The sequence below is a fragment of the Orycteropus afer genome, unplaced genomic scaffold, assembly GCF_000298275.1.
Source record: "Orycteropus afer afer isolate SDZICR_OR568_19922 unplaced genomic scaffold, OryAfe1.0 scaffold00141, whole genome shotgun sequence".
NCBI lineage: Eukaryota > Metazoa > Chordata > Mammalia > Tubulidentata > Orycteropodidae > Orycteropus > Orycteropus afer.
This window is the reverse complement of record NW_006921728.1, coordinates 2,567,732-2,590,122: the sequence shown is the minus strand read 5'-3', so window position 1 is coordinate 2,590,122 and position 22,391 is coordinate 2,567,732. Positions and strand designations below refer to the sequence as shown.

The 22,391-nt window shown below is 39.5% G+C and overlaps 1 protein-coding gene across 1 annotated transcript in view; it reads right to left on the bottom strand.

Annotated features, from left to right (window-relative positions):
* ASXL3 (ASXL transcriptional regulator 3) overlaps positions 1-22,391 on the bottom strand; it is a 183,298-nt gene that overhangs the window by 17,816 nt on the left and 143,091 nt on the right. The window contains exon 9 of the mRNA XM_042781631.1: positions 101-197. Coding sequence (XP_042637565.1) covers positions 101-197 — 97 coding nt within the window. The remainder of the gene's footprint in view (positions 1-100; positions 198-22,391) is intronic.

Here is a 22,391-nt window from a genome sequence, read left to right as displayed (position 1 = left end):
CTTCAGAGGAAAAATAATTTGGAAATCAGAGAAAGATGCAAATGTTGGTATAGTATTTGTGCTTAAATATGTCAAATAATAATAGGAAATAGAAATTTACCTTCTGCCAGCCGCTGTTTCCATCCTTGTGCTGCATATGCAAAAAATTCATTATTTAGAGCTGAAGTACTGAGGCGCAAAATTCCATCACTTCCCATCTAGAAAATAAGCAGACAAAAACAAGATTCCATCAGGAACAATTCAAAGCAAAATTACATAAGAAAAAAGTGAAAACTAAGTAGGTGTGTGAAAGAGAAGTTTGGGGTAGAAGGAAGGGAGGAAAGGCATCCAACAAAAGATGAATCTCCTAGTACGAAAATTGAATTGTTTACAGTGACTATTGCAATGACAAAACAAGTCAATCTAAAGAAAATCTTTATTAGGCGTGTCCATCATTGGTGGTGAGTGTACCGAACAGCCGTAATTCAATCAGCGATGTTTTATATCTTTCTAATTTCAACATGCCCTAGGTGATATGATATGTGAGTCCCTGAGTGATGCAAACAGTTAAGTATTTGGTTACTAGCAGAAAGACTGTGGTTCAAACCCAACCAGAGGCACCTGGGTCACAATGCTGGTGATCTGCTTCCAAAAGATCACAGCCTTGAAACCTTTTGGAGTAGTTTTATTCTGCACACATGGGGTCACCGTGAGTCAGGGTGGACTCGATGGCAACTCACAGCAGCAGCAACAACAAAGTGACAATGAATCAAAAATCCACACCCATTTACACCTTTAGGCTATTTATTTATTTATTTATTTGAATGAAATTTATGAAAGCTGAAGAGATTCAGTTTGATCACTCAGATTCTTCTGTCTGAGGTTCAGATAACAAGAAGTTTGGAAACATTAGAATAAATACACGTATACCGATGTGTTGTTGTTGTAACATGCCGTTGAGTCAGACCCAACTCATAGCGAGCCCTCCTTGGGTTTCCGAGGCAGTATCACTACGGAAGTAGATTGCCCAACCTTCCTTCTGAGGAGTGGCTGGTGGGTTTGAATCGCCAGCCTTCTGGTTAGCAGTCAAGTGCCTTAGGCACTACGCTACCAGAGCTCCCATACTGATGTATATGCCCCTTTTATACTTATCTCATTTTCTTTGGATGACAAATACCAAAGCATGCAACAGTGTTAAATATATGTGCAACTATATGCTGCTAACATTTTCCCTCAAATATACTCATTTTTAAAAACTCATGTATAGAAAAGATTCACACAGGCATCACTCAACTGAATAAATGTTTTTAACTTTCCAGTTATTTAATTGTTTACCGCATCTTCTGTCTGCGTGAATTCTGCTCGTTGATGCAGAGAACAGAAAAGAATTAGATTGTTGTCCTTGACTGGCTTTCCTATCTAGTTGGAGAGTGAAGATAAAACACATAAAAGGTTAAACGAGGTCAAACGTTAGGTAAGCAGGTTGGAAATGAGAGGTGCAAAACTAAAAATGAGGGAAACGTATTTATAAAAATGTGAGCTGTTAGAAGAACTTGCTAAACAAAGTAGGGCTGGCATAAGATCGTGAGAGACTGACAGGATTTGGGCAGAATAATTAGAGAAAAAAATATCTAGTATATGGTCAGAGAACATGAACTGTAGTACAGAGGGAGAAAACCATAAAATATCAATAACCAAACAATTTATGAATTTATGAGGAAGCTTTAGTCTCGTACTCAAAGGCCTGGCAGCAGGCTATAGCACCAATTATATTTTCAAAGGTTTTCTCTTACTCCCATATACATACCTCATATGTCCTAAACTCTAATTATTCAATGTTATGGGCTGAATTGAGTCCCCCAAAATCAGAGTTGGGATCCAAACCTCCACACTTGTCAATGAAAGAGACCTGATAGTATGGCAATTAAGTGCTCAGCTACTAGCTAGAAAGGTCAGAGGTTTGAACCCACCAGCTGCTCTGTGGGACAAAGAGGTGGAAGTCTGCCACATGGGGCAGCTCTACTCTGTCCTACGGGTAGCTATGAGTTGGGATCAACTCTATGGCAAAGGGCTGCACCTATGGATGTAAGCCCATTTTGTTATAATAATAAACCAAACCAGAGTAGGGTATGCCCTAAACCTAATCACTGCTGAGGCACAGAAAGAGCAGATGAGACACAGAAGCAAGGACAAACTGGGGAAGACAGACACATGCCAGCATTGCTAAGGAACTGAGCAATGCCAGGCTATGAGAGCTGAGACAAAAAGACTTTCCCCCAGAGCTGACTGGGAGAGCGAGCCTTCTCCTACAGTCAGTTCCCTGAATTCAGAGTTTTATCCTCCCAAAGTGTGAGAAAATAAACTTCTGTTCTTTAAACTCATCTCCTCCTGGTATCTGTTAAGAGCAGCACTAGCAATCTAAGACACTCAGAGACTTCTTATCCTCACATTTTCATTTATTTATAATCTGCTCTACATTTGGTCTTCACCCATTGAAATGACATTCTTCTTTCAAAATTTAACTCAGATAAAGTCTGTATGAATGTGTCGGCTAAATAATGACTCAGGAGTGAAGAAGATTATTGACTCTAAAATGGAATACTATACAAACCACTCTATACTTGACAATGACCAATCAAACCTAAAAAAGGGAGACATTGAGGACCATGTGATATATGCTGAATGCTACCATCATGTCATCTACCGGGAGGGCACAGATTTAGGATTCCGATTTTTGTCACTGAAAAAGATAGCAACGATCACACTAAAACACTCAATACCTTTGGAAATTTTCAGACAAGATGCCATTCATTCATTGATTCACTGTTTACTCACTCACCGTTTTTTCATCTTTAGTCAACAGGTTTTTAAGTCACTCACATGTACCTGTATGGATGCTGATAATACCATGGCAACAAAGAAAAAGCCCTGCCCTCACATTCCACATTGGGAGTTCCTATATTCTATATATAACAGAGGTTTCTGGGCCTTGTACATTCTTTTTACCCAACTGACATGAGCATGTTGTGGTGTAGTACATGTACCATGCCAGTATATCACCTCAAGGGCTTACCACAGTTGCAAGATGTTAGTAGATAAAAGTCCAGTCTTCCTATGAGACAATTATAGGATATAATCCCTGGAATGCAAAATATGCACTGAACCAGTGGATGGTATATGGTGCAATGTCTCCAATGGCTACAATACATGGTCTGGGAATCAGGAGGTAGGATGAGTGAACCTTCGTACTATTGCTTCCAGAGTCTCATATTCATATTTGCTTCCTTTCCCCTCAACTCTAGACTCTGTGGGACTAGAAGTCCAGATTCCCAGTAGGAGAATCATGTGTTTAAGGGCAAAGTGTCTCAACCATGGAACATTTGGGGCCATATAATTCTTTGTTGTGAGGGCATGTCCTGTGCATAGGAGGATGTTTAGTAGCACCCCTGATCCCCACCCATGAGGCATCAAGTAGCAACCCCTCTCTCTGATATGACAACTAAAAAATCTTCAAACATTGACAAATGTCTCCTTGGGGGCAAAATTATCAGTTGAGAACCACTGCACTAGGGGACTTATAAGTGAAGTTCTCCCTGGTTACTTGGCATTCCTCATGTTAGTAGACCAGCAAGCAAAGAGAATAGTTCCTAGACAGGTAGAATGTTGTTGTTGTTGTTGTTTGCTGTCGAGTGGGCCCCGACTCATAGAGACCCCTCCTTGGGTTTCCGAGGCAGTATCACTACGAAGTAGGATTGCCCAACCTTCCTTCTGAGGAGTGGCTGGTGGGTTTGAACTGCCAGCCTTCTGGTGAGCAGTCAAGTGGCTTAGGCACTATGCTACCAGAGCTCCTAGACAGGTAGAATATTCAGTGCTAATTATCATGAAGTAATAGGACTGCTGCTACATTGTGGGAATAGAGTAGAGAATGTCAGGAACTTTCAGGACTCACTGGGGCACCTCTTATGCTTCCATGCCTGGTGATAACAGTGAGTACAGATTGCCACAATAATAGACTGAAAGGGCAACACAAAGGATCAATCCCCTCATTGATGAATGTCTGCATCACTCCACCAGGCAAACCAGCAGAAGTGCTGGCCAAGGATGAGAAAAATCAGCAATGAGTTTCAGAAGAGTGAGATGATGAGTCCCAATCATAATGCAGTGTAGTGAATTACTTAATATGGCCCTTCTAGCCACAGTCTTTGTAACTCCCACCAAATGACTGAGTGGGACTATGCAAATGTTAGGTGCTTATAGCCCAAGGGGGACTGGATAGTTTTGCCAACTTCCGAGGCTTAAAATGAGCCACTCCAGAGGTAGAAAGGGGGGAATCTCACTAATATCAAGAAAGTAGAGCCAGAGGTGAAGCACATCTTTGGGTCCAAGATTCCTGTGCTGAACCTCCTCAACGCAGGAGGGAGACAGCTGTAATGCTTTGCAGTGAAGACTGAGGACAGCAGCAGCAGTGTTCTGGTTACCAAGTGCTGCTCTGATAAGAATATACCACAAATGGGATGGCTTTAACAAACAGGAGTTTATTCTCTTACAGTTTGGAGGCTTTAAGTCCATGTTCAAAGTGCCAGGCTCGAGGGGCTAGGTAAAACTCCTCAACCTTGGGCTTCAGCTCTGCCTCCTACTCTGGCAACTGAAGCTGGAGGCTTTTCTTCACACAGCTACTGGCTGCTGAGGCTGGCAAGCCCAAGGTTGACAAGTAAAAAGGCACAGTCTCAATGTTACCAAACCACACAGCAGGTCATTAATTCAAGTTCACTGAAAGTCCTAAGGTTGGCAGAGCATGACAGGCTGCTGAACAATGACACAGCTACATGCCGAGTTCAAGCGTGCCACAAGCTAGAGACCACTCCCAAAGCTGTTTCTTATATTCGGGAAGCAGACCACATACCCAAAGCAGCTACTCATCTATTCCAATAGATTCCACCATGGAGTTGATTACCAATCTCACCATGGGGAATAATGACATTAAGCTGCCCAGCCACTCAACCAGACCCAGTCAAGTTGACACACAAACTTAAACATCACAAGCAGAATCAGGAGAGCAGTAAGAAATAGCTCAGTGGGCTTCCAGACCCAAGGAGGGAGAAAGTTGAGCACCTTCGGGCTGAGGTGGGTTGGGTTGGGGTGCCTCTCGGCATTTACCAGCAGAGCTCAAAGAGCTTTGTTAATACTTGCCCAAGCAGGGCAGAGGCCAGGGGAATGCCGGCGGGCTGCCACAAAGAGATGTGCCTGCAGGCACTGCTGAGAAGAGGCTGTCCTAATCAAAGAATTGTATCCTGAGTCATTTCTGATCCTGAATTGTAACCTGTTACTTTCCTTATAAACCCCATAATCATGAGTATTGTCTGTGAGTTCTGTGTGGCCACTCCAACAAATTATTAAGCCCAGCAGAGAAATAGAGAATGTCAAGGGAGGGACGTTTGGTATCAGAATTGGTAAAAAGGTGGGAGGGTGGGAGCATGTCTGACCTCCACCTCATAAGAATGAGCCTTGAGCTGCTGATCTTGATCTACCTCCTCCCTTGCAAAGTTAGAGGTCAGAGGCCTCCCCTATGCCTTTCTGCACACAGCCTTAGGGCCAGCTTGACATTAGTGGTGCTGGTAGCTAGTCCACTAACCCACCTGATATAAATCCTCCATCTTTTTCTTCTCCATCCCCCCCCCCCACAAGATACTGTGACCAACTCCTACCCCTTTAAGAGTTAGAGATTGACAAGATTATGTATAGGGTTGGAAGTCAATGTTTCTACAAGTGTATTAGTATGTTCTGTAAGAATTCCTAGGAATATTGTAGAGCTGACAAGGTATAAGGTTGTAGTCACTTTTTGGTCATAGCCAGCTATCCAGAGGGAGCGAGTAGTTGGACCTCTGGGCTCAGGACCATAGTTGCAGGGACATCAACCTCAACTGGCATAACATACTAGCCAAAACATTGTTCCACATCCTACTTTGGCAATTAACAACGGGGATCTTAAAAGCTTGAAAGTGGCCATCTAGATGCAACAATGGGTCTCTCCTCATCCAGAGCAAATAAGAATGAAGAAACCCAAAGACACATGGAAATAATCAGCCCAAGTGACTGGCACACCATGTGATCCTCAGCCTATATGACCGTGAGACCAGAAGAGCTAGATGGTGCCCGGCTACCACCGTCAACCAGAGTGGGATCTCTGCAGGAGATCCTGGATAGAGACGGAGAACAATGTGGAAAAAAACCCAAAATCATTAGGAAAAAAAAAAAAGGTTTACTGGCCTGATAGAGCCTGATGGAACCACTGAGACTATGGCCCCTAGCTGCCCTTCAGGTCTGGAATTGAACACACACCTGTGGCTTCCAGCCAAACAAAAGACAGTCATATGAGCTGAACATTTACATTAGGTAGATACACTCCTTGGAGTGATCAATCATGGGAGAATAGAAGGGCTGTGTATGCCCAGGAAGACAGCTCAGGTTGTGGGAATGCATGGGAGGGAAGGACAGAGGGAAGGGGTAACTATGGGGAGGAAGTAGAAGGGGAGCTGTTGCACTGTGGGAAATTATAGTCAATGTCTTGAGACAAAGTGTACGTTCAGCAGAGAAAGTGAATGGAAAGTGCTGCATGGACTTGCTGCATGGAAAGTGAACTTGCTCTGTAAACTTTCACACAAATCACAATAAAAATTAAGAAAAAAAAAAAAAGAGAGAGAGAGAGTTAGGGATTGAGTGGACTTCACGTGAGGTACAACAGAATCTGAGTGGTACAAAAGATAGACTGTCCCAGACATGTGTAATGCTCCATTCCATATCAGCTAGCCCACATGAGAACAGAGCATATGAGGTAAACAGTACAATGCACCTGTATTGATATGAGATAAATAGTACAATGCACCTGTATTGATATGAGATAAACAGTACAATGCACCTATATTGATATGAGGTAAACAGTACAATGCACCTGTATTGAGCAAGCACAGAAAGCTTTAGAACCTCCTCTGAAGCATTAAATTCTTTTGAGGTGGCATGCAAGTGCAGCTGGGAAATGCAAAGAGTTTGGCCCTGGGGACAACTCATAATCCATGTACGACAGATAAAGATCTGTGACAGATAAAGATCTGCAGATAAATGTCTCATCTGCCTGTTATCCTTCTGTGGGAGAATTCTGGGGCTTATTCTACACAATTTCTCAAAAGGTCTTCAACAGAATTGAACCCCAGTTTCCCAGAGGTTTTTTCCCTCTCAAATCTCAGGTCATCTAATCCTTAGCTTCTGCTACCGATCTACCTGTATTCAAATTATTGTTCCCAGGCTCTGTTTGGGAGAAGATTAGGGGTGGGGGTTAAGAGCAAGATCCTAAATAAGACACCAAAGCTAAACAATTTAGGCTTTATTCTGTACAAAGGCTGGACGCAATGAATGTGCCTTAAATTGAACATGAGGTGTGAGGTAGGGCTTGAATTGGCTAAACGATTCTCAGGTTAGTGGCCTCAGCTCAAGTTGCCCCCACAACTTACCCCAGCACACTTACTATCCTTTTCAATGTGTTATGATGGTGAAATTTTGTAAAACACCACTCTAGGTAATGCAAAACCACTAGCAATGTTAAAGGCTTAGAAAAGGCTAGACAAATTTATATTTAAAAAGTTGATTACAGTAGTTGCATAAAGGTTAATCCAGGGAAGAAAAGACAGATACAGAAACATCACTACAAAATGTATTGGAATATTTCAGGAGATTATAAAAGCAATACATATTGGAGAGATGCTCAGAACTAGGTGAAGGTCTTTAGGACCCAGGAGGTAAAAGCATTGAGAGACCATATCAGAAGATACTAAAATTGCTCAGGATGAAACTGGGGAATGGGGTGGATGTAAAACAGGGTAGACCTTTGAATACTTCAATGACTTTCATCAAGGAGATCTAGCAAAGACAATGGGAATCGGGAGAATATAGTCCACTGAATGATATGCCTGTAAGAAGTCTGAAATTTATCTATGAATACAATGTCTTGTTCAGGAGCCTTGATAGCAAAGTAACTCCACTTAGGAAGGCTAAAAGAGAAGAGGAATTGTTATTGTATAGATGGATTTTAATTAGGACTTGTAGGTGGAAGGCAAGTTCTCTAAAGAGGCAGAGCAAAGCGTATACTATGGAGATCAGCTACAAAAGGTAGAGTACAAAAAGACAGAATTAGTCTACATTTGAGGATACGTGTGGTGTCTTAGAAATTCCTATAGTCCATACAAAGCCAAATAAATAGATGCTTATTACTTGCTTTGTATAGTGGAAGATTTAAAATTAAACCCCAGTAAATAAACAGTCATAGTGGGAAGGCTGATATGCAGGGTTTTCACTTTGTGTATTCTGCCAGGCCAGGGGCATGATTAGTTATTAATTGAAATTTCAGCAAAATTTTAAAGCACAAAGAAACATCAGCTCCAGATTAGCTCTGACAGATTCTCATGATTTTAGCACATGAAAATGCAAGGTAGCGTGACATAAACACATTCAAAAATATGAAAGCTAACCCTGGAGGAAAACGCTTTTCTCTTAAAACAGAAAAATAATATTTACTGCCACATTCTCAGCCCAATTAAACACTAGGACTAAATTAGACTTAGGAAATACGTGCCAATAAAACTGTTTTAAAATATATTATTCATTTTATGGCCTTTAAGAAATACTGTCCAAAAGAGCTAACATTTTAATGAGCTAGAACAATAAACATTTCTGAAAGGTTTATTTATTTGTTTCATTATTTACTGCCAAGCTATAAATTCCTGTTTTTCTGATTGGCCATGGTGGTGCTGTGAGCTGTCCTCGAGTTGGTTCTGGCTCTAGTGACACTATGTACGGCAGAACGAAACACTGCCTGGTCCTGCCCACTGTTGCAGCCACCGTGTCAATCCATCTCATTGAGGGTCTTTCTCCGTCTCTCTGACCTTGTACTTTAAGAAGTATGATGTTCTTCTCCAGGGGTTGGTCTCTCCTCATAACATGACCAAAGTACAGGAAATGAAGTCTCATCATCCTCATTTCTAAGGAGCATTTTGGCTGTAATTCTAAGATGGATTTGTCCATTGTTCTCACAGTCCATGGTATAGTTAATATTCTTTGCCAACACCAGAATTAGCCACAGTAGAAATGTTCATTCCAGAAATTCCTTCTTTTGTAATAATATGTCTAACTAAACTAGTGGTGGGTTATGCTTTCACTTTAATTAAGAGGAGAAAAAACCTGCCCATATGAATTATTTCCTTAATGGACACAAAGGGAAATAAATATTAAAAGAAACTATATTCATATAGAGAATCCATTATAAAGCTTTAAACTCTTTACTGGGGAGAATAACACTTGCCATTGGTATTAAATACATTAATATAAATTTTATGGGATGGATGTCAGTAGAATTCAAAGGGTAAAATAAACTTCGTTGCGACTTGCACACTATCCAAAATTTGAAGTTCCATGAATATTAATTCAGTATAAGACTGTATCTACATTTAGTAATAATCTTTTAAAATTGTATTATATTCTGTATCATCTTATTTTCTGTTTCTTGGAAGTGATTCAGGATGCATGGTATGTGGGCTGCTTAGAGGAATAGTGAGAAGTGTGCTGGAGAGTTGGCAAGCAGCTAAATAACAATGGGTATCTAAATATACTAAGCAATTTGGATTTCACTCTATAGACAATGGTGGGGGTAGCCTTGGGTGGGGGGTGATTCAAAGTAAAGCCAAACCTTGATGAAAAGATTCATATTGAGTATGCATGGGTAAGCAGACTATTGCTTCAGATAGCGTATTCAGGATGGGCCATTTAATAAGGGGAATATGAACAGACATCTGAAAGAAGTGAAGAAGCGAGGAAGCAAACCATGCAGCTAGCTCACTGCGGGAGAGAGGGGCATATGCTAAGCAAAGGGAATATAAAATGCAAAGGCCCCCATGTGGGGGCTTGCAAGGAGGCCCCAGGAGAGCAGTCAGAGAGTGGGAGGAACAGGAAAAGAAGGATCACTCTGGCTCTTGTAAGTTACTGTGGAAAAAAAAAAAAAAATCCAAATTCACTGCCATCGAGTGGAAGCTGTTCATAGCAACCCCTCCTTGGGTTTCTGAGGCCTATCTCTATGTAAGTAGATTCCTCAATCTTCCTTCTGAGGAGTGGCTCGTGGCTTTGAACTGTCATCCTTCTGGTTAGCAGTCAAATGTCTTAGGAACTATGCCCCCAGAGCTCTCATAAGTCACTGTAAAGCCTTGCTTTTGCATTGAATGTGCTGAAAAACCTTTGGAGGATACTGGCTTAATGACTGGTAAGATCTGACAGTGCAACAGGATAGCTCAGACTACTGTTTAGATAACACTTTATAGTAGTGTCATACAACAGCAAAATAAATGTGAACTACATATGTGATGTCATTTTTCTAATGACCACATTTAAAAGGCAACAACAACAACAAAAAGCCCGTGACATTAACTCTAATTTATTTAACCCAACATATCCAAAATTCCATTTCAACATGTAAGCAATATGAAACATTATTAATGAGCTATTTTATATTCTGTTTATATGCTAAGCTTTTAATATCCAGTATGTCTTCTTACAGTGTATCTCAATTCATACCAACCATATGTCAAGTGCCCAAGAGCCACATAGGGCTAGTAATGATATTGGGCAGCATAATTTCAGAAGATAAAGACTTACTATGGACACTGGTATAAAGTTATGGCAATAATCTGAGCCAAACATTATGCTATCCTAGAGTATAAGCAGTAAAGGTGGTGAGAGATGCTTGGGTTCTGCTTATATTCTAAAGGTTGAGCCAACAGAATTTGATGACAGATTGGATGTCACTTGCTCTGATTAGCTCCCTACCAGTGGCTGCTTTTATACAGCCTTCCTAATAGGAATTGACTTGATGTCAGTGAGTTTGGTTTGGTTTTTTGGTATTTATCAAATACAGTTAAATAGGTTTCTTTACTGTTAAAGTGTTCTCTAATATTTTAGTTTATTTTAAACTCCAAAGAACAGATTATTATGTGATATTTCCCAAACTTATTAACCTTGTAATCCCTCATTAAGTAATTATCAATATCTCAGAGAACACGTGTTCTCCCTAATGTAGTCTGGGAAGCAATGCATCGTAAATTGTGAAAGCATCATTTTCAAAGGCAGTCAAATGAGAGATACTTAGGCACAATGACTTACAAAACTATATACTCAGTCCCTGTAAAACAAATACATAAAAATGTCTAAAATCTGGACAAGGGATAATTTTCAACACAATGTAAAAATCAAATAGTCAAAATAAACGAATGAAATAAAAAGCTACAATGGATGATATAATGAGTTTTAATCTATAAGCCTAAACAACACTTCAAAGCTTACTGCATGAGATTGCATTATTTGACATACATAATGTTGTTGTTGTTGTTGTTATGTGCCATAGAGTTGGACCCGACTCATAGCGACCCCTCCTTGGGTTTCAGAGGCAGTATCTCTATGGAAGTAGATTGCCCCATCTTCCTTCTGAGGAGTGGCTGGTGGGTTTGAACGGCCAGCCTTCTGGTTAGCAGTCTAGTGGCTTAGGCACTATGCTACCAGAGCTCCCAGAGATGTATATGCCAACATTTAATTATGAAATAAGAAGTAATTTAATGACACAAATACTTAAACTTCAAAGGGATTTGAAAATTGAAGAAGATTATAAAATGGCATTAAGATAACTAAAATTATGGGACCCTTTTCCCATTAAAAAAAATTATATATATATATATATACACACACACATATACACACACACACACACACATATATATGTATGTGTATCTATCTATTAATCATCTGTGTGTATTCAGACAGACATATAAAAGATACATAGATGACTATTCTCTCTTCTAGGGAGCTCTGGTAGCATAGTGCATAAGGCACTTGACTGCTAACCAGAAGACAGGCAGTTCAAACCCACCAGCCACTCCTCGGAAGGAAGGTTGGGCAATCCTACTTCTGTAGTGATACTGCCTCAGAAACCCAAGGAGGGGTCACTGTGAGTCGGGGCCGACTCGACGGCACATAACAACAACAAAAATTCTCTCTTCTACCAGACAACTTCCCCAAGCTTCTAAGTTTCCAGAGAAGATTTTAATCAAACATTGGGAAAGCCATCCCCTAGAGCAAGACATACTGGCAAGCAATTTCTCAGCCCTAATTATGGAGTAGGGGCTCTGGTAGTGTAGAGCCTAAGGCACTGGACTGCTAACCTGAAGGCTGGTGGATCAAACCCACCAGCCACTCCTCGGAAGGAAGGTTGGGTGATCTAATTCCGTAGTGATACTACTTTGGAAACCCAAAGAGGGGTTGCTATGAGTTAGATCTGACTCCACAGCAATGAGTTTGGTTTTTTTGGTTTAATTATGGAGTAAAATTCCCTGGCAATAAGAAAAAAGAAAGATTTTCTCATAATTGTTGCTATGGATTTCAGCAATTACTATTAGGTAAACCATTTTTGAGGGATGTATATAATACTAGAAAATCATGAAAAAAGAAAGAGAATGGTGATATTGATTCTTAAAAGATTTAAATTATTGAGTTTCGACTACTATATTTACATGGAATTTCCCCTTAAGCTTCCATATAGTATTATTAAAAACAATAATCATTTTCCAACATTTTTCTACACTTTCACATTTTGTCACTTTTCCTAAGAATCATCCTGCTTTCCAATGTCTAAAGGAGGAATCCAGTCAAAGTGCTTTAACATCTCAGATGCTTTAGCAGCCTATACAAGATACATAGCCTGAGGAAAAATATGTGAGCATGAATTAAATAAAGACATTTAAAGGTGAAAATAAATTCATTGGCAGATCAAGCTTTAGACAGCTTCACCAAAATTAGAGGAATGCACTTTGTTAATCATTGTTCATCTACTTCATTATAAATTTGTGGACAACTCCTAGTCACACACTGGGACAACCTGAAAGGCCTTAATAAGAAATGATCTTTTCAAAATGACCCAAAGGCATATGAATAACATTTGGACAAGTTTTAGTAAATATGAGAATGTGTGTATGTTACCAAAAAGACAAGCTCTCATCATTGTAGCTTAATCAAATGTCCCTCTCTGGGGCCAGGGGAAGCAAACCTCCAATGTACTCAACCATGAAACAGATTACTAATGCTTTACTTAGTGAAACGCAAGCTCATATTCTTATATATAGATAAAATAAGGTTATACTATAATGTAGTGAGAATGAATGAATCACTCTTTCCACTTGTGATACACTGAACAGCTGTGTTGGATGGACTAAGTACCTATTAGTCATTCATTTCTTTAACAAACATTTCATAAGCATCTACTATGTGCCAAGAACTTTGATATGGACAGCTACTGCCACAAGAGCCTAGCACCTACAGGACAGAAAAGGGTACAAAAGGGTACATCTAATAGGATAGTACAGTAAGTGTCTGGAGAAGAAAAGGATGCCATGTGAACCCTCAAGTCTACGTACCAGTATGCCTTTAATTCCCCGTTATTGCCTGTTAATACTTATGCCTGAAGGTACCTGTTTATTTCTCTCCCAAGTTTGACTGGCCTCAACCTACTTAGTGCTCAATAATAACTATAACAATAACTGTGTTAATTTAGTGCCTGAAACAATCCTGAAGTAGGTAAGTGGTGATATGTTTTGTTTTGTTTTGTTTTGTTTTTTCCATTACACCACGTGGCTTCCTTTAATGAACATGCAAACATTCATTCTTTAATTCAAAACATTTAAGTGCTAGGTACTGGGAACATAAGAAATAAAAAAAGACAGGGCTCCTGACTTACAAAGTTGTAATTACAAATTATGCCAAAGCTACTGAAGGAAGAGTTAGAAGCATAATGAGCGAAAATTCTGGGTATATGTGTATGCAGGAAGAATTCTCAGAGGTGCGCATTTCTGAGCAGAGATGTATATGGAGGACAGGGCCTATTGACACCTCCTGAACTCAAGCAGAGGAAAAGTTACAAAATTCTGAAAAGGGAGGTATAAAGCCTTGCTGCAAAGGGAAACAAAGTGACAAGTATATGGCATCAAGATTTGTTATTGTTTTTGTTGGTTCACTTTTTTTTATTTTTTTTTCTCTTTTGATGGATATTCTTAGCTGAAAAGAATCTACCTCTCCATGCTTCAGTTTTAAATATCAAACTATTTATTTCATAGCGTTTTTGTAAGAATTAAATTAATTAACACATAAAATGCTTCAGATAGTGCTAGTTTAGATAACATTTTCAGGAAGCTTAGCTACAGCAATAATTATTATTATACGGTACAAGGTAAGACAGACATACCATAGTGAACCACGCATTAGTATAATTCTCTCCCCTGGAGTGTGGAAAGAACACGTGACATGCTTCTAACCAATAAAATATGGCAAAGGTGATGGCATACCACTCAGTTGGTCAATATTACAATATATATTACACAAGATTCCATTTTGACTCCATTTTAACCAAATGGAGCAGAGCCACTGCTGGCCTTGAAAAAGCAATCAGGGTGTAAAACTGTCCATGGAGAAAGCTGGCCCCTAGCAGTGGAGGGTTTCATGTCCTCAACTGTAAGGAAGTGGACTCTGCCAACAAAAAAAATGAGCTCAAAAGATGACTACGCTCACCCCCTACAGACAGAACGCAGCCGGCCAGACACCACCTTGATTTCAGCCTAGTAAGAAGATCTCCAGCAGATGACCCAGCTAAGCTTTCCAAGAGCCACAGCCCTCAGAAACTGAAAAAATACACCTGGGTTGTTTTAAGTCACTAAACCTCTGGGAATTTCCTTCACGACATAGAATATACAGGAGTGACAAAAACTCATTTGATTATATTTTCCTAACTCTATCAACTGAGAGACAATTTTTTCTTGTCGTTGTTGGCAAACTCTTGTGTGTTTGTGTGTGTGTGTGTCTCCTCTGCCTAGGGAATAGGAGAGAATGTAAGTCTCCAAGCAGTATTAGCAGAGAAGACAGATTATCAAGAAAGACAGCTGAAAAGAGAAATTTGCAATCTCCACGAGGTCAGGGATTTGCGTAATGTAACAGAGCAGGTGCTCAAATCTGGAGATGTAGATATAGAACCTTTTAATAAGTGTCTTTGATGTCAACTAACAAAGAGAAAAAGAAAACGTGCACAAGATTTCAGCTTTAGCCAGGGGCTATCGATACCACAGTCATGTGTCTGTCACACAACATTCCAAAGTGATGGACAAAGTATCTTTTTAAATTAAATCAAACAGCTTTGGGCAAACCAAAAACTGGAAGGAGTACACTAGTATAATTTAAATTTTATGAACACCTCAGTTTACCTATTATCCTCTTAAGGGGAAAAAAGTCCTGACTTCTCTGACATATGCAAAATGTTCCCTGGCATTCTCTCTATACCTAAGCAACCCACCATGCCACAGTGGCAAGGGGATTGGATTTAAAGTCAGAAAGCTGGGCTGCTAATCCCAGTGCTACATCTTTGCAACTGTCTGAAGATGCTCGGGTTTCTGAAGAACATTGAGTCTTTGTCTCATTATGCAAATAAAGAAAGTAAACACCCTTAAAGTGCAAGGCTGTTATATGAATTAGAAGTAATAAATGTAATAACAGACTACCTAGCAAATAGTATTAGAGGAGTAAAACTGTAAAATATTAATGTATAATAATACTAAGCATCATTTTTGAGAACTCGGTTTGTGATCTTTTAAACCTCAGAGTAATCAAGTATGTCCTCTTAACTTTACATCATCTGAACACAAGTATCAGAATCAAATTTTGGAAGACACTAGGTGCTTTGAAAGTAGGTATCACAGCTGGAGAGTCTATGGACTGGGTAAGCTCTCCCACCTTGATGCTGGCTTACCACAAGGCAACTACTGCTCTCTTATAAGAAATTAGTCTCTGGATCTCAAGCAAAATCAGTCCTACTACCAAGGTCATGGCTGACTGGTCCAGAAATCACAGCCACAGCTGTCCCAGAGAGATATTGTATAGCATAAGAAAACAAATTACTGTATATTTACACAAATAACGCACACACCTTCTACATTTGTTTGCCAACCTTGCCCAACCCTTGCAAGGTATTTTTGTAAGTGTGTTGTACAATTTATTTTGAGGGGGTGCACTATAAAATAGTATGGTGTACTTATGAAAATACCCCATGGGGGAGGGCACAGTTGGCAAACAAAGGTAGTATGCACACGTTATTTGCTTAGAAATCCCGTTTGGTAGAAACTGGTGAGTTTGAAAAGCAGTAAGAGACGGCCTAAGAGCAACAACAAAAACAGACCCTGAAATGTACAGCAAGAGAACAGAAATGTTAATGTATGTTTAGCGCCCTCCTCCCTCATACCCCCAATTACTTAAAACTCATTTTGTTTGTTTTTTCCCCTAGCAGATCGTAATTTCTTACAACCTGAAAATGGTCAAACTAGTAAAACTATAAAATATTACACTTAGTAGTCTATTCAACATTTTTCTACTCTAAAGCCAGGGTATATTCATTGGAGGAAAAAAAATCATTTGCAAGAAAACCAAAGACCATGAAAAAAACTGGTTTATAAACTATATTAACAGGTTAGTTGCCTTGGTAGCACAGTGGTTAAGGGCTGAGCTGGTAACTGAAAGTTTGGCAGTTTTAACCCACCGGCCACTCTGGGAAAGAAAGATGTGACAGTTTGCTTCTGTAAATATGTCAGCTTTGGAAAGCCTATAGAGCAGTTCTACTCTGTCCTACAGTCCCCTAGTTCTTTCTACTCTGTCACTATGAGCTGGAACCAACTTGATGGCAATGGGTTTGATTTTTTTGATAGGGGCAGGGTTTCAAAAAGATAAGATGCTTATTAATCAATCCTGAAATTATCATAACAAAATGCCAAACACACCACCTAAATAACACCTACCTTAAAATCATGAAACATGTAAGTCTCCTTTCATTAATAATAGAGCATGCCTGTTACTTAGCTGGTATCTTCAATGCCAATGTCACAAATCCCACCCCTCATCTATCAGTCTGTCAGACCGTGGTGGCTGCCATGTTGCTGTGAGGCTGGAAGCTATGCCACTGGTATTTCAAATACCAGCAGGGTCACCCATGGCGGACAGGTTTCAGTGCAGCTCTAGGTTAAGAAGACTAGAAAGAAGGATCTGAAAATACTGGCCAGTAAAAACCTTATGGGTAGCAGCAGAACACTGATACAGTGCTGGCAGATAAGCTTGTGTGAGTTTGGAAGGCACTCAACATACATCTGGGGAAGAGCTGTCTCCTCAAAGTAAAGCTGACCTTCATGATGTGGATGGAATAAAGTTTACAAGACATATAACTGCTATTGTGGCGTGACTCAAAATGAGAAGAAACCACTGAAAACGTCCCCTAGTAACTGAAATGTCAAATATACGAAGTATGAATCTAGGAAAATTGGAAGTTGCCAAAACTGAAATGGAACACTTGAAGATGGATATTAGTGAGCTGCAATGTACTGGTATTGCCCATTGTGAATCAGACAATCATATCATCGACTATGCTGGGAATGACAAATTGAAGAGGAACAGTGTGGCATTCATTGTCAAAAAGAACATTTCAAGATTTATCCTGAAGTATAACACTGTCAGTGATAAGATATTATCCATATAAATACAAAGAAGACTAGTTACTAAGACTATTATTCAAATTTATCACCAACCACTAATGCCAAAAGTGAAGAAACTGATGATTTTTACCAATTTCTGCAGTCTGAAACTGATCAAACATGCAATCAAGATGCATTGATAATTATTGGTAATTGGAATGTGAAAGTTTGAAAATATGGCCTTAAGTAATAGAAATGACACCAGAGAGCACATGAGAGAATTTGGCAAGATCAACCACCTATTCATTGGAAATATCTTTATTCAACAATATAAACAGCAACTATACACAGGGCCTCACCAGATGGAATATACAGGAATCAAATTGACTATCTGTGGAAAGAAATGCTGGAAAACACAATGGGCCATCAACTGGTCATCTGCAACTTCAAGCTGAAGCTGAAGAAAATTAAAACAGGTCCATGAAAGCCCAAATAGGAACTTCAGTATATCCTACCTGAATTGGAGACCATCTTGACACACTGAACATTAATGACCAAAAGAAGAAAACAAAAGGTCTTTACACAGAGAGGAAAGGAAGAAAAACCAAAATGGATGTCAGAAGAAACTCTAAAACTTGCTCTTAAACACAGAGTAGTTAAAGTGAATGAAGTAAAAGAGCTGAACAAGACCTCAAAGGGTAGCTCCAAAAGACAAAGATAATTATTATAATCAAATGTGCAAATACCTAGAGAAAGAAAACCAAAAGGGAATAATATACTCAGTATTTCTCAAGTTAAAAAAGTGAAGAAAAAGTCAAGCAACAAGTTGCAATATGGAAGGATTCTATGTTCGAAATATTGAACAGCACAGGAAACATCAAAAGAAGATGGAAAGAACAGTAAAACCAGGGAAGTATGCACTCCTTAGAACAATCAACAATAAGAGATCAAAAGGGTTCATCTGCCTAGGGATAAAGGTTAGAAGGTAGGAACGATAAGAAAGAAGGACAAAGGGAAATGGTAACCACAGGGAGGAAGTAGAAAAGTGGAGAGAGTGTTGTTACATTGTGAGGATTCCAATCAATGTCACAAACAAAATGCATATGAACTGTATAAAGTAAAAAGAATTTATTGTGTCAACTTTCACCCAAATCACAAAAAAAGAAAGGCTTTGTTTCATAAAAAAGACGATGATGGAAGGAAAATACCAAGTGACTGTAACAAAAAGAATTGGTCAACATTCAACTATTTCAGGAGGTAGCATATGATCAAGAACTGATAGTACTAAAGGAAGAACTCTAAGCTGCACTGAAGGCACTGGCATGAAACAAGAGTTTAGGAATTGATGGAACCAAGTGAGATATTTCTACAAATGGATGCAACACAGGAAGTGCTCACTCATCTATGACAAGAAATTTGGAAGACAGCTACCTGGCCAACCAACTGGAAGGGATCCTTATTTGTGTCCATTCCAAAGAAAGGTGACCCAAAAGAATGCAGAAGTTATTGAAAAACATCATTAATATCATACACAAGTAAAATTTTGCTAAGCATAGTTCATAAATGGTTGCAGTGGTACATTAACATGGAGCTGCCAGAAATTCAAGCCAGATTCAGAAGAGGACTTGGAACAAGAGATACGATTGTTGATGTCAGATGGATCCTGACTGAAAGCAGCAAATACCAGGAAGATGTGTTCCTGTGTTTTATTGACTACATAAAGGCATTCAACTGTGTGGATCATAGGGAATTATGGATAACATCATGAACAATGTGAATTCCAGAACATTTAACTAGGCTCATGCAGAACATGTTCATAGAGCTAGAAGTCTTTTGAACAGAACAAGGGGATGCTGCATGGTTTAAAATCAGGAAAGGTGTGTGTGAGGACTGGATCCTCTCACCATACTTACTCAATCTGTATGCTGAGCAAACAATGTGAGAAGTTAGACTAATAAAGAAGAATACAGCAGTGAGATTAGAGGAAGACTCAAAATAATCTTTGATATGCAGATGATGAAACCTTGCTTGCTGAGAGCAAAGAAGACTTGATGATCAAAGACTATGGCCTTCAGTATAAATTACATCTCAAAAGAAAGATAACAAAAATTTTTACAACTGGACCAATAAGCAGCATCATGAAAAATGGACCAAAGATTGAAGTTATCAAGGATTTCATTTTACTTACATCCACAACCAACATCCATGGAAGGAGTAGTCAAGAAATTAAAAGATGTATTACATTGGGAGAATCTGCTGCAAGAGACCTTTGAGGACTAAGGTCCACTTAGTCCAAGTTATAATATTTTCAGTTGCCTCATATGCATGTGACAGCTAGGTAAAGAATAAGAAAGACTGAAGAACTAATGACTTAGAATTATGGTATTGGCAAAGAATACTGAATATAGGCATGGACTGCCAGAATAATGAATAAATCTGTCTTGGAAAAACTACAGCCAGAATGCTCGCTGGAAGAGAGGCTAGTGAGGCTTCCTCTCAAGTACTTCAGATATGTTATCAGGAGGGACCAGTCCCTGGAAAAGGACATCATGCTTGGTAGAGAGTCAACAAAGAGGAGGAAGGATTGACAAAGTGACTGCAACAATGGACTCAAACACAGCAACAACCGTGAAGATGACCAGGAAGTGTTTCATTCTGTTGTACATGGGGTCGCTATGAGTTGGAACTGACTAGATGGCATTCAGCAACGATGACATGTTACTGATTAGTAACATGCCAAACCTTCAGTCTTTTACTTCCTTATTTCCCCAAACACATTCTAAATATCCATGAAATACTTCCAGAGAAAGAAAGGGTTCAATGATCAATTAAATTTGAGAAACATGCTTATACAAAGTTCAAGTGTTTTTTGTTTTTTTTTCCACTGCATAGTTTCTGAAGCCTTAACTATGCAAATGAATGCAGCATTTCCCAAAAGTCTGGCAGGCAGAACAATACTCTGCACAGAATCATCTGTGGGAGTGATGGTCTACAGACTGTGTTCACTGGAGGAAATATTTCCTTCCAGTATCTAAAGTATAGCAAGTCAGAACACTTAGAGAATTACAGACCTAGAATCAACTTACTACTCTAACCCTGAATAGACACATAGAGTCCAGTAGAACATACTCTCAACCTTTTACCAAATCTGAGGAAAATTACAAATGTCCTTTCTGAACATTGTCCTTGCTATTCTTAGAAAACTGCCATTGAAACATTATTCAAATGTTTACTGTTTTGTACATGCAAACCAATCACTCCTTTTACTAAAGAATGAAGAGTATGTAAAGCTCTCTGTTTGCTTTTTCCCTTTGCTCTCAGGAACCTTTGAAGTAATTTATGTGCTCAAATGTGGGGCCTTCACTCAAGGGTGTGTGATAAAATACCCACATTCTGCCACCTTCCGCCTTATTACTTGTGACTTGTCTCTTTTTACCTTTGGCTTGTCTCTACCTAAGTCTCAACGTTTCATAATTTAAAATCATATGTACCCAATACATTTTAAATATGACCAGTTTTTACATACTTGAGTTTTCTGCAAATATTTGATAAGTAAGAAAAAAACAAAATTATCCTTCCTAAAGCTTTCCCCCCCCACCCCCTGCATCACTAATGACAACAATATTAGCTACACAAAGATGATGTTGCAGGCACCAATCATATTAAGGATTTGTAAGTACTGGGCCCATTCTCTACAGCAAAATCAACCTTCTTTCCAGTTTCTGTGGCTAGAGATGTAACAGAAGGCTAAGTTGAGTGTGATAAATATATAAATGGCACTGAAAAATGCTAACATGACAAGCAAAAGGATAATACTAAGGTAGAATGTATAGACCTACCATTTGACTGCTAACCAGAAGGATGTCCAGCCACTCCTTGGAAGGAAGGTTGGGCAATCTATTTCTGTAGTAATACTGCCTTGGAAACCCAAGGAGGGGTCACTATGAGTTGGATCTGACTCAACAGCAGTGAGTTGTTTTACTAGTAGTAGTAGGAGGAGGAGGAGGAGGAGGAGTATCTTTTTGGGGTTGCAGTGCCTTTTCTTTAACAAAAACTACAGAGACTGCTGTCTCCTAGTACCCACCCTCACCTTCATCTTTTGCTTAGTAACAACCACCTTCTCTGGATTTGGGCAGTGTCAGGGATGATATTTCCCAAACCCTCTTGTGGTTACGTGTGGCCAGGCAACTCAGTTCTCAACAAAATGACGTGAACAAATATGATGTATGCAACATGTACATCACTTGGCCTTCACTATCACTGAGGTAAACCATGGATGGATCAGCATCAACCACTGGCAATGAGGACAGCACCTTGGCAGCAGACAGGATAAGAAGACAGAAGAAACCTAGGTTGTTCCACAACCCCAGGGAGCAGAACTGCTTAAACACCTGGGATCATGGTGATTGTGGACTACTGGTAGACTGATATGTAAGAGAAAAACTGCTAGCCTGTGATTACTCTTTTCTGGATTCTTTGTTACAGCAACACACCTTTTACCTTGACTAATACATCCTGGAAGTAAATAAGCAAATAAACAAATACAAATAAACATGCATATAAATATATATAATATATAAAATATGGAGCTCTGGTATCATAGTGGCTAAGACACTTGACTGCTAACCAGAAGGCTGGAGGTTCAAACCCACCGGCCACTCCTCGGAAGGAAGATGGGGCAATCTACTTCTGTAGTGATACTGCCTTGGAAACCCAAGGAGGGGTTGCTATGAGTCGGGTCCGACTCGATGGCACATAACAACAACAACAACAACAACAACAACAACCGTTATTATAGGTGCAGCAGGGCCTGGATTGAATATGTGGTTTGGTATA